This window comes from Crocodylus siamensis, chromosome 5 (assembly GCF_052110815.1).
Source record: "Crocodylus siamensis isolate JL-2025a chromosome 5, ASM5211081v1, whole genome shotgun sequence".
NCBI classification, from domain to species: domain Eukaryota; kingdom Metazoa; phylum Chordata; order Crocodylia; family Crocodylidae; genus Crocodylus; species Crocodylus siamensis.
This window is the reverse complement of record NC_143399.1, coordinates 120,389,386-120,402,759: the sequence shown is the minus strand read 5'-3', so window position 1 is coordinate 120,402,759 and position 13,374 is coordinate 120,389,386. Positions and strand designations below refer to the sequence as shown.

Here is a 13,374-nt window from a genome sequence, read left to right as displayed (position 1 = left end):
GGAACTTGAAAAGTCTTTAGAGCTTTTTCTACCAGCCATTCAATGCTTTAAACAGAAGAATTAAAGGACTGCCTCTGTGGTCTAATACTGTACCTAAGTCCAATCCATATTCCAGCTTCTAGACTTTTCTTCCACATTCATATTTCCTGCATTTTTTGTCTTAGAACACAAACATCACTGGCATATATAGTTAACAAATGAACGGCAAGGTATTAACCTTACATAACAGATAATTCAGTTTTTCTGCAGACTACTGCTGAACTGATACTAAAAGTTAGTGTAGTTAATTAACATCCTAGTAATGGTAATGGCCCAGTGACTGGAGACTGAAGTGGTCTTTATGTTGGTCCTGTACTTAACAGTTTGAGAGAGAGAATATACAAGCTTACACAAGAGCAGGCATTAATTTCCACCACAAATTCTTTATATTACAGTGGATCCAATTCTCCTTTTACTCCTTCTCCCACAGTATGAAGAAATTATCAAGTGGCCAAATGCTGGATCTGGGAGAAAACAAAATAAAATCCACAGAAATGGCATTTAAAGAAATATTTTAAATTCGGTTTCATTCATCTCTAGGCAGTTCTGTCTACTCTAATAACAATAAACTGAAGAAAAGCATGACTTTGAATCCAGACCAGTTGTTACCAATAATGTTTATTTGCTGGAAAGATTGTGGAAAAGTACAAATTATCTTTAAATAAAAGTGTCTGAATACAGATGCATAGCATAACTATCACACTTAAATTACACTTATAACATTTAAACAATTAATAGTCACATGTATAAACAAAAGAAACATGGCCAGAAAGCTTTTCAGACTCAGAGCCTTAATGATTGCTTCATTAGGATGAAATTGAAGGGGAGAAAAAAAAAAGAGTACCTGGAATATATTCTATAGAAGTGTGCTCAAAAACTGGAGTAACCAATTTAAAATATTCTTTCTTGCTTCCCCACATGGAATCCTTTTATTAAAAATGAAGAAAGAATCAGCTGGGTGCCACAAAATAGTAATCTATTCTGTTGCCCATGTGCTTTCTGTTTGCAAACTGTACCCAGTATCAACATCTTACCTATAATGGTTAAGTTGTAAAGCTCATTGTTTAACTCAGATGCACTGTAAATTTTGACTACTTGAAAATGCTCTAACTAGGTGTCAGGAGATAACTGTTTCAAAATAATCTCCAAATATGTACATAAAAGAAAAACCCAAGTTACTACACAAGAGTTACTTTACTTAACACAGTGGAACTATGATAAGTTATACTAGCTGAGGATTTTTACTACTATTCCATCTAATAAGAGAACACCAATTCAGTTTAAACAAGGAGACATTGCAAAGCAAATCTTGAATTAGACTTGCTTCAGAGTCTAATCAAAAGAAAATACTTTTTCTTTTACACACACACACACACACACACACACACACACACACACACTATAACAAACACCTAATTTTTGAAAGGTGGAATGAAGAAAATAAAGATTTTTCCAGAGTTATGGATACACAGAGCAGGGACACAAGCCTAATCCTTCAACTGAATCACTCTCCTTTTCCTCCTTAACTAAAGCTGAAATAGGAAGACAGAGACCAGAGGCAGCTACCAGACAGCAAAATTACCAAGAAAGGTTAACTTGATTAGTGAAACATCGAGACCATTAAAACGGAGAGATGACTGTTAAGACCTTTAGAGTGAAGAATAATGATCCACTGACTCAATGGAATCCCTCAGCTGTCTGAATAGTAATGCAACAGCTGCTGCACTGTGGAGCAAGAAACAAAGCAGGGAAACTGATTTTCTGACTAATACATGCACCCAATTCCAGGGGAGTGGGGGTGATGATTTTGGAGGAAAGGCGCATGTGTATGTGAGAAAATATGGTACACTAATGGGGTGTTGTCCTAACATTTTCAAGAACTGAATTAAGCGAAAAGATCACTGAAGAAAAGACTGATGGAATAGGTGGAATCATTTATCAATTCAACTTACCTCAAAATGTATGTAGCCCTCTGAGGAATGAATTTACTCCATATTCTCGTTTTCTTCTTTTTATGAAGAGTCTACTCCTTAACACCATATAGATACGTTTTTTCTTTTTCTGCAGAGCTCATGAAGTTACGATGTATTTGTGCTTCCCCAACCTGTAGTTATACTAATCAAATGCTATTCCAAGAGCCATGCTGATATTATGTTTGGACATCATAAACAAATGAGAAAGTGATGTAGTATTCTAATTCCATTAGATGCATTTGCATTTAGGAGAAGGTGTTTGCATCGTAGACAGAAAAAAAAAATCAGTGGGAAAACAGGTATTTTCTAGCTTCTGGGACAGTATAGGAAAGAGGCAAAGCTTAAAATTGTGGGGGTTTTTTTTTTTAAAAGTATTTTACATTTAAAAATCACAAACTAAGTATTCATGCATTTTAGTCACACCTATCCAGCAATGACATTAATTTTGATCAGTTTACTGAAACCATACATCCTTTTCCTTAGGATAAAAGGTTGAATATCAGCATTAGGTTTTTGGTAAGGTACAAGTAGTTCAGTGAAATATTACATCTACATTTAAAAACTCCTTGTTGATTGACTGAATTACTGGAGACTTTGGCAGTTTGATGTACTTTATCGCAAGTGCTGAAGTGTACAAGACCAATAGCTTAACAGATGGTACTGCTGAAGGCCTGCATTAGTCAAACAATGCTTCAAAATTGTTTCCTCAATTCTTTTTCTGGAACAAAATTTGTCTTCTGAAGTCTAAGACAAGTGGTTATGAGTTGTTCCAAGAGACGGCTGGCTCTTATCCTTGGGTCAATTGTAAAGCATCTTTTAACAGTGCAACTGCAGCTGATATTGGGCTACTGTAAAAGTAGTTCCACCTCTCACAGAATTTTAAGTTATGAATCCTTTCCTTTCCAACCCAGTTTCTTCTCATGTTTGCAACTGGGAGCATTTTGTAGTTTTTTAAGACCATCAGACTGGACCCAAATCTCTTTCCCCAAGAGCACCAAACAGTTTGTAAAAAAAAAAAAATTACAATGAGTTACATAGGATATAGTAACAGAAAGATGACTCAATAAAAAGCACCCTATAGCTTTCTTGTCTGAATTTTACAGCACCTGTCAGGTAAAAAAAAGCGAAGCTTAATACTTCACACTTTTTCATAATGATGCATTTAACTGGTTTATTAACTGTATAAAACTTTCTACAAATTATTTTATATCATCTCAGTCTTGCTGGTATGCACTATGAATAAACATAAGTGCAGTCTGTAGAAATACATCACCAATAGCTGCCAGATAACAGAGAACCAATTTTGATTCTGGAATGAGGGTTTATATACTGATATCAAGCAGAAAGTACAGAATTCATTTTTCAAACATTTAAGGCCCTTTTAACATTCCTCATTCAAACAAAACTCCCATTTACTTTGGGAACCACGACACAGTAAGAGATACCATATAGTGCCCTAAAGACATTCTTGGGTACAACTTTTCTTTTTAAGTTACTTGACATGGTAAGGAAAGGGGAAGGAGGGAAATTCAGAGAACATACAACCCATAGAACTATCTAAGTATTTTTATGACATTTTCTCAAGCATTCAAGAAGCTTAATTTAATGTTTAGAACTGAAAATTCATCCAATACTTCCTTTTAGACATTTTACCACGAACCTGCTTTTATAAATCCAGCATCCAATTGCCAAGATCATCAAGCAAATATTGGTAAGTCTAACCATGCTCTGATACTTTCCAAGAATTATTAGGAGTAACAAGCCACATAAAGAATTTGTTCATACACAAACGGTGTAGGAACAAAACGAGTTACTATGAAGTAAACTGAAGTGTGAACCTACAGTGCATCAGCAACTTTATGGCAACTGCACCATACCTGCAATGTAAGTTAACACTCTAAATTACCTTGATATCTTGTTCATGGGCCTATACTCAAAGTTACCCGATTTATTGTGGAATGAAGAGTATCTACCCAGGGAGTTTATTGAGAATAACTTCATCTGAAGACAAACCCTAAAAAAGTAATGCAACTCAAAAGATATTACTAACCAGGATACAAGAAAGAAGAAAAAAAAAAAAAAGGAGAAAAAAGATCCTCTAGGAAGAGATACTAATCCAGGATAAAGCAGCTAGTTTTGGGGACAAAGACAGATCTCAGCTCCAAGATAAAAAATTAAGAACAGTGTTATAGATACTAAATTTAGTTACTGAATCATACAAAATGATTCTGACTCAGAGCTACACTGTTCCAAATATTAGAGCAAGGCATTTTTGCATTCATTCACTATCTGCTACGATCCACTGTTTTCAAATTATTTTCAAAGATGAATCCTTTAATATACAAAAAAGAAAAAAAAAAATCAGTGATTACAGGAGTATGTTTTAGTCAAGAGCTGGTTCAACAAATTAAACCTTCCAAAGACAATACATTTGTTTCCTGAGATGGCTGAAATAGTGATGTTTCACTTGTTTTACACTAGAATTAACAAAAATTGCACACAAAATCAAAGTTTAACCACAGCATACAAGCATTATATTTACAGATTTCACTAGTACTATTTCTACTCAAGGGTACACCTTAACAAAGGTCCTAAAATAATCTTTATACATTACAAAACAAGGATTTACAAAATTTTATTGTATTTCCACTTCATTCTAAAAATGTTGAAACATAAAAAAATACCATTTCCTAAAGAAGGTAACAATAAAAGTTAGGCTAACAATCTGGCATGGAAGAAGTCAATATATGGAAACCTGTTTTAAGAGTCACAAATCAGTCGCTGGTGATTTAAAGAACACTTTGTTCTTCAAAGCTGGTAGGCACTTCCACATAGCCAGAAACATAAATGATCCTACCACTCCTTTTTCCTCCCCATACATAAAAATATCCAATGTAGTACAAAAAACGTTGGATAAGAGGGTGGAGATTTGATCAAATAAAAGCGTTAACTAAGAGCTTGATTACTGTTCATCTTGTGTTAAGTGTAAAGATTTTGTTCCAAAGTTTTCCTGACAGATGGAGTTTATCTGGCTTTTAGAAATGTTAACTGAAATACCTCCCTTTTTTACCAGTATATGTTGTTTGCTCACTGCTGTATTGTTGGTTTATGTCTGTAACAGAAACTGGCTCTAGGCCAGCCCATGGGTCCTCAAGCATTGAAGGTCTGTAATAGTTTTCCACATCATTAGACACTCTTTTCTCTCTGCCATGCGCTGTACCAAATGGAGTAGATGTCCTGGGTGATCCCTTTGGAAGAAAACCATCAGGTAAAGAAACATTTAATAGACTAATTAAAACTAAAGAAGCTTTCCTCTAATGTAGCAGGCCTTTCAAGTTCCAGCTGCTAATGATAATTACCACTGCCTGAGAACTTTTTTTTAAATCACAACTTTAAGTGCCATTTTCTCCTTCTGAACAATGTAGTAGTATACAAAAGTAAACTTGTTTCAAAATTGATACTAGTACATAATCATGACAGAAAATGAACATCACTATTTTAATAACATGTCCAGTCCTAAAATAGGTCTAACTTAAAAGCTGAACAATAAAAAGCAAGGAAGAGTTAAGTTTGGGAAGAGTCAGAGCTCTCTACAAGTAGCAAGATCTAGACCAGGGCGGGCAAAATGTGGTCCGCTGGCCAGATGCGGCCCACCAGGCCATTCTATCCGGCCTGCGGACCCCTAAAAATTTTAGAAAATTAATATCTAACTGCCCCTGGCTGCCTGTCATGTTGCCCTCAATGGCTTGCGAAAACTCAGTAAGTGGCCCTCTGCCCGAAGTAATTACCCACCCCGATCTAGACACTATGAGAGCTGAGTATACATATTGAACTGTACGAAGCCAACTGGCTCAGGTTTCCCAAAGAACGTGGTATTTTAGCTAAGCTAGTTTTTATTCTAAGTTCAACATAAAAGATGCCCTGCTTTGAGCAGATAAATTTAGGTAGCATTATTACATACATGAAAAAATTAAATTCAGCACATCTATTTAAAAGAAAAGGTTCTATCTGCTGGAACTTAATTTTTGGTTTTTGCAAAAGCACAGAAAACTAATAGGAACTTATTTTACCAGCTAATTTTACAAAAGGGAGGCTTCCCCCTTCCCATAAGTTTACTTTATGTACTTGTTCTTTCATCTGGTAAGGCCCTTTCCCTTTGCTTTTCACATTTTAAGAGATGAAATTTTAGAACAAATTCTGTAAGGGGATCTTATAGGTAGGTTCAGTATCTGACATTATACTCTTCAACCCTCCCCCCCCCCCACACACACACACTTCAAATGGGCCAGATTTAAAGTTGCATTCTTTGAAACCATTTATTTCAAGGTTCTCTTCTGTACTTGTTTTCAAGAGCAAGTGTGATAAGGAAATGCCAAGTTTGAGAAGCTTTATCCAAGTACAGTTTTGCTACCAGTACTAATCAGTAGTCATTATAGTAAAAGCCCTGTTTTCCAGCATGAGTGGGAAATGGGGGGTGTTGGTAATCTAAACATGCTGTTCACCCAAGGCACAGGGGTTTCTGGCAAGACATGAGGTAGGCGGCAGTGGCCGCATGTGAGCCCCCTGTCTGGCCAGCCAGAAATCCCAGTTAATAGAAATGCCAGTTAGTAAAATGCCAGATAACAGGGCTTTTACTGTATTCTTTCCTGGTGACATTTAAATGGTTTTCAGCTATGCTCACTCTAAAATCACATCATTAATTTTAACCCCCTTCTCTCAGTGTACCTCTTGTGCAGTTCTTATTGCAGTCCCATACCACATTCCCCCACAGAACTGTTCCAAAACCTTTCCCAATCTCTTCTTGGATGCCCTAATATTTTCAGAAATCATAGAAGATGGCTGCCCATCAGTCATGGGAGTTACTCTTCAGGAAAGCTAAACATCACTCTATTGGGGGGTCTGTGAATGCCATTCCTTCAGCCCACCTAGAAGGATAGATTACTACAAAGAAACAGGCAACCTTTTTGTCCAAAGGACAAGGTCTCATCCACTACATTTCAGTCTTCAATTTAACTGCAGATTTAATTAAAACAGTGCAAACAGTTTACCACAGGATAGATTTACTTTTGCATGTGTAATGTGCTTGAAATACTGAATGACCAGGGGAATGGGCTTCCCTGTAGCAGTTAGGCAGCAAGTAAGGACAAGAGGTATAAAAAATCTAGTTACTAGCCATCTGTTTCTTTAGCCTTTTGGATCAGACAAGGTGTACAGATTCCTAGTCTCTAAACCAGGTGTCAGAGAGCCGACCCACAGAGCTGTGTCACCGGGCTTGTGAGGCGCTCTCCATGGGGCTGGAAATTCGGTTGTGGGATGAGCTGTGGCCATTAACAGTGCTGCTGCTTGTTCTGCTGACAAATTTCCAGGCCTATGGGAGCCCTGCAAACTGAATTTGGAACGTGAAGCTATCATCTGGTCTGTGGGCCTGGAAATTTGTCCCTGGGCCTCAGGGGTAGCGCTGCAGGTCAGATGACAAAGCTCCATTCTCTAGATCCAATCTGTGGTCTCTGCCCACAAGATTCATCTGACCTATAAACCAGACTATTTTGACACCCCTGCTTTAAACAAAATCATGGTATGGAAACTAAATCTATCAATACTAGACAGCAACATATGACTCCTAAGTAAGGCCAAAGACGACTCTGATTAAGTGAAGGTCTCTACACCCAGGCACTGGAAAAAAAAAAAAAAAAAAGAAGGAACTGAGGATGTTGGGGATTTTCCAGCCTTGAAAGCCTAAGATCTTTGATGCTCAAAGCAGTGGTTGCATGGTTCACAACAGATGCTATTTTTGTAAATAACTTCTGAAGTTTAGTAACTCTGGGGACACAGCCTGCAAGTAAGAATAGGGAAAGCCCACCTAACAGACCACCTGGTCTTTTTAACCATTCTTTAATCTATTTGTGACAACACAGAGTACAATATGGTTAATATTAGGATCACGCAAGCAGAAGAATAATATGTATAGAGAAGTAAAAGCAGTGGCAGGTTTTCTGATCAGCATGCCAAGTTATAAAAAGCAGGAGGAGGAAAAAGGAGAACAACATAAAACAAGAAAAACTTCAAAATATACTTGATTGCTTTCTATGACAGTGGGTTTATTAGTCAAGCCAAACAAAATTGTAAAAACAAGTATTATGGGACATTCATTTCATCATTAATTATTAAAGACCAAAGTTGTGTAAAATATATCCTAGAGTTAAGATTTTATCAGAAGCCAAGATTATCCAAGTGTTGTAACCTATAGGCTATGGCTCCGCTTTCAAACACTGTCTAGGAAAATTTGATGCCCTTGATACAGTCTGCCTAATTCCAGCACTCTGGGAAAAATTTACAAAACAATACTCAATTAAAACTGGCACATACGGATTTGTAGTACTTGTTTGATGAAGGGGAGATAATTTAATACAGGAATGCCTTGGCAAAATTCAAGTCCCACTAGAGTACACTCCAATGCAACGTACACAATAATAACTATCTTCCCATGTTTGAAATCTAGGAAGCTTATATAGCCAGGCAATACAAATCCTGTCAGTTTTCAGGGAGAGGTAGAAATTAAATCAAGCATGTAGTATTTCATGTTGTGAAATCTAAGAATACTAGCCGTTAAGAATATTACTGAACACAAATATGTGCCAATTTTTTTTAATCACTAAACCTCTGTGGGGAAAAAGGAAACAAATTCCACACTATCCTTTGAGGGCAACACTAAATAATGTCAATTTTTTTTTTAAACAGAAAAATAGTGATCTTACTCTTGTATCAGTTCTTCTTTGGGAAGGAAAAAGGTAAGATTCTGTCTACATGAGGAAAAATAATCTCTTGTTGCATTTTGATAAAGCAGGGATGAATGTAATTATTCCTTGAAAGATGTCAGTCACTCCACTCTTTAATTTCCTTTTTGTATTACAGTTCTAACTTTTAAATTTTAGACAGCATGAAAGATACCATTTTACTAGATCTTATATTTCCTATAACAGTATTGAACAAATTCACCCTTATTCCCACTACTAGAGTTTACTCTGCTAATAGCAACAAGACATTTTCCTAATGTAGATGGAGGTCTCTATTTTTAAAAAACTTATTTGTATTGAATCTTTTGAACATAATCATCAAGTAAGTGCATAAAGAGTCCATACTGAAAGTAAAAGTACATACAGTGCACAAGTAAAAATATCAGTGCAGAGAAAGTCCTGGTAACAGCAGACAAGGACAGGTGTTTTCAGTGACTGCTTTGGAAAAGTCAGTAAAACAACTTGAACTAAAGCGCTCAGTATAGTTGTGTTTTCTTCTATGTTTATTTTAGCAAAGACCACAGTCAGAGAGGGTGCAAAATCTACTGCGGCCTTCATTAGTATTTGAGTACCGTACTAGCAGATACCACGCAAAAAAAAGCACAAGAAGTACTTTTAAAAGAACTGCCTTTCCAGTAGTATTGGCACTTTTATACGTGCTCTGACCGTAGGAGTATGGCAGCACTTTAATTAGAGCAGCTCTGAGAGCCTCTCCAATTCAAGTGCCACTGTATCTCAGGTATCAGCATCTCCATGCTTAAACATGACGATGGGGCCCTTGAACTAAAGCTCATTCAATGAGCTTTAGTTCAAGCTCTCCCACTGCCAATTTTTAAGCATGGGGACCCTGATACATGAGATGCAGGAGGCTGCTGGAATACAGCAACTACCACGTTCCAGCAGACTCAATTAACTGAGTCTGCTCTGATCAGCTGGAATTCCAGCGCATCGGGGCAGCCTTGCTGCTTGTGTATAGACACCCTCCGTTTTCCACAGGACAGATTGTAGGGCTCCCAAATTTGAAGGTGACAGCAGGAGCTTCAAAATGTTAATATTTGTCTTTATCAACAATGGGCTGTTTGAGGAATAGGGAATCATCATTCTCTCCAACAGAAACTCAAAACTTTGGAGTGGAGAATGAAAGGAGCCCACAAAGTGCTATTCCAAGATTTATGTTGGGATTCTCTGCTACTAGTTACATATATTTATATTTGGCTGTATCAAAAAGGCTCCAAGCTGAAGTTATAAGGAAAACTCTTCCTTAACACATGGGTCTAATCTATGACACAAAGTTGTAAGGATAGTCACAATTCAATTTCTCTCCCACTACCAGTGCTGCTCAACAGTTAAAATAACTATTAAATAACAATTTAATATTCTGGACTCATTCAAGCAATGACTGGATGCCTATCTTGCTGGGACCCTTTGATCCTAGCTAACTTCCTACCCTTGGGGTAGGAGGCTGAACTTGATGATCTTCAAGGTTCCTTCCAGCCCTAATGTTTATGAAATCTATGAAATTACAATATGTCACCATGACTATTAAAGGCCTCCAATTCACTTCCTTCCAAATACCCACTCCCTCCTTCTCCTCAAAAAGGATGCAATTACCTTCCTTTAAAGAAAATCCAGTTAACCCAATGTCCTGGACACATGAATAGGTTAGTTAACCTATGGACAAGTCAAGCCGTTCCATTTTAAGAATGGTGAGAACATGCAATGTAATCCTGCCTCAAGCATGAACAAATAAATCCATGCTAGTTTCTCATGCTTTCAAATACCTGCTTTTTAGTGCAGAACATACTCAAATTGGCTACAGCTTTGTCTCAAGCTTTATCCCAGCATGCTTATGCTCACAGCTTAAGGTAGCAATTGTCATCCAGGGTACCAGGGCACCCTTGGGTTACACCAGATCCTTTGAAGGATGCCCAGAGGTGTAAGGAGATAAGATAAGCAGATAAACTAAGTAGATAAATACAGTGTCAGGCCTGTCCCTGCCCAAATGATGTCCTACCCCGCTCTGCAAGTAGGTAAGCACTATAACACATAAATTAGTTTTTGAAATTGGGTGCCACTCAATTTACAAAAGTTAGAAAGGTGCCTCAAGTCCAAAAAGGTTAAGAATGACTGGCTTAAGGCATATTCCCTTACCCACCCTCAGGTCTCTGCTCCTGCACAGCTCTTGGATCCTGACAGAGGAAGGAAAAAACCTGTTTCTACACTCTAATGTAATGCCAGTAGATCCAAAATGCTTGCCTCAGTTTTGTCACTCAAACCTTTCTTCCTTCCTCCCAGTTAAAGATCATGCCTGTAAAGCTAGTCCTGTTCTCAGTTCAACAGATCCTCAATTCAGTATATCCTGTGTAGGGATGATCATATGACTAATTCCATCTAATGGGACAACACAGAAATAGTGACTTAAACATTATCTTAACCTGTTTTGCTACAGACCCTTTCCAGGAGTCTTTCAAGAGCCTGTTTCTCTCTACCTTCACATGGAGCAAAGTAACTGTAATGGCTACAGCCCAATTGTAGAATGATCGCTAAGTGGTGTCGATTGAAGGCCATGTTTTATGCCCTACACTCCAACTTAAAACTGCAGCATGTGGTATGTTATATTTGAAGACCTCTCAGTTGATGACACCACACAAATGTTTTCCCCATGGGTGGCAGATCCTAGCTTCCTCAACTTTTAATTACGAGAGAAGTTCTGGCTTGGCAGTAGTTTCAGCCCACATCCTCCAGATAGCCTCAAGACAGCTTTGTTGCTATAAGATTGGATTCACCTCAACTAAACCTAGTGGAAGGACAGAAGAGGGGAGGCTCATCTATTGGAGGGCTCGCAGGGAAGCCACAGCAAATCACTTTCAGGTAATCCAAAGAGCAAACACTACCACCATGTGGAAGCTCCCAGCCAGAAGCTCCTGTTTCCCAGGGCAGGGAGGGGTGTGTGTGATGAGCATATTTTTAGATCTTTATCAATGACAAATCAGTTCCAGATTCAACTGAGCAAGCTGAATAGTCAAGTTCCATAATTTGACTGAGCCTGTGTGGCTCTACCACTGGGCAAGTATCCTCCCTCCCAGACCTATCAGTCTGGGGCTTTGTATATTCCCCCAAAATGGCAGGCATCTGATGTGCAAGCCCCAGTCTCAGAGGCCTTGGGGTTTAGATGCCCCCCCCCACCTTGCTTGGTTCCTGTAACATTTGATGCACCTCAACTAAACCTAGTGGAAAAAGAAGAGAGACGGGGAAGGGCAGAGAAGAGGGATGGCTTGCAGGGGAGCAAAAGCAAATCAACTAAGAGTAACTCAAACAGCAAAGGCACTTCCCACAGTTGTGGGAAGGGGGCTTTTCCCTCCTCTGCAGGGCCCCCATGAGACCCGTTTCCCAGGACAAGGAGGAAGGAGGGGAATCTGTGCCGCTGCTTTCTTACAGAGCATCTAGATAAAGCATCAGACATGCAGTTCCTCTCCAATCTTAAACTGAGAGGAAAAGGAAAAGAAAGACATGCAGGCCCTGAGTCTCTCTTGATCTGAGCTGAAAGAGCTGGGCCCCTGGGCCTGGGGCTGCCTCTCGAAGACCTGCTCGGTCCGGGGATGCATCAGAGGGAGGATCTGGGAGGGAGGACATGGGACACAGGTGGGGCAGGGGTGGGAAGAGCTGCGCAGGCCAGTTTTGAAACGTGACTCTTGGGCTTTGCTCAACTGAATTTGGAGCCAACCTGTGCTTGGCAAACAGGAACAAGAAAGCAACAAAAATAATAAAGATGAAAAAGGAAGCGGGGGGGGGGGGTGACAAGACTCCTCTCCCCCGCCCCCCAGGCGCGGGGGGTGAGATGGGTTCAGTCCCCGTCCCCCCAGCCCCTCCGCCATACCTGGTAGGGATGCCGCTGGTAGCCCCCCGGGGACTGCTTGTACTGGTGCTGCTGCGGGGAGCCGCCGCCGCCGTAGGGAGCGGCGTAACGGGGGCTGGCGCTGTGCGGGCGGCGCGGCGAGGGGCCGCCGGGCGAGGGGCTGCTGAAGCGGGCGTGGGGAGAGTAGGGCCGGGGCCGCGGCCCGTAGGGCGGGGTGTGGTGCGGGCTGCCGTAGCTGCGCGGGGAGGGCGGCACGGGCCCTCCAGCGCCAGGCGGCGGGCTCCGAAATCCGCCGCCGGTCCAGGGCCCCCCGGCGGAGGCGTAGGGCGGCGTGGGGGGACGGAAGCCCTGGCGGAACATGGCCGCGGCGTCCAACTGCGCCACAGACCTCCCGCCGGCTGCGAGCGCAGGTGCGCCGCTCGCGGGTCCTCCAGCGCCCCGCGCCGCGCCCGGGACGTTCCGGATCCCAAGGTTCCGGGTCGGGGGGAGGAGAAACAAGGAGCACCCGCGCGGGAGTGGAGAGGGGTACTGCGCATACGTGGCTGGAGCAGCCGCGCCCCCCGGCTCCGCCGCTATGACGCAGTCAGTGTTGCAGGGTGTGGTGGTGACTGTGTTGTGTGGGTGTGTTCACCTCCAGTGTCGGCGGTTCGCATGAGTGTTGGCGTTGTCCTTCAGTCTACGCCTCTGGAATGGGAAAAACAGCTCTTTCTTT

General features: G+C 40.6%; 1 protein-coding gene across 2 annotated transcripts in view; it reads right to left on the bottom strand.

Moving 5' to 3' along the window:
• Nucleotides 1–13,181, bottom strand: part of MPLKIP (M-phase specific PLK1 interacting protein) — a 55,886-nt gene extending 42,705 nt beyond the window's left edge. The window contains exons 1-2 of one of the 2 annotated variants that reach the window (XM_090050072.1): nt 12,684–13,164; nt 1,416–5,260 (exon numbers count right to left, since the gene is read on the bottom strand). In XM_090050072.1, the coding sequence (XP_089906198.1) occupies nt 5,057–5,260; nt 12,684–13,022 (543 nt within the window). In that variant the 5' untranslated portion in view covers nt 13,023–13,164 and the 3' untranslated portion in view covers nt 1,416–5,056. Of the gene's footprint in view, nt 1–1,415; nt 5,261–12,683 lie in introns of those variants that run through there. The other variant, XM_090050071.1, reaches the window with a different exon arrangement.
• Nucleotides 13,182–13,374: the final 193 nt, after the last annotated feature.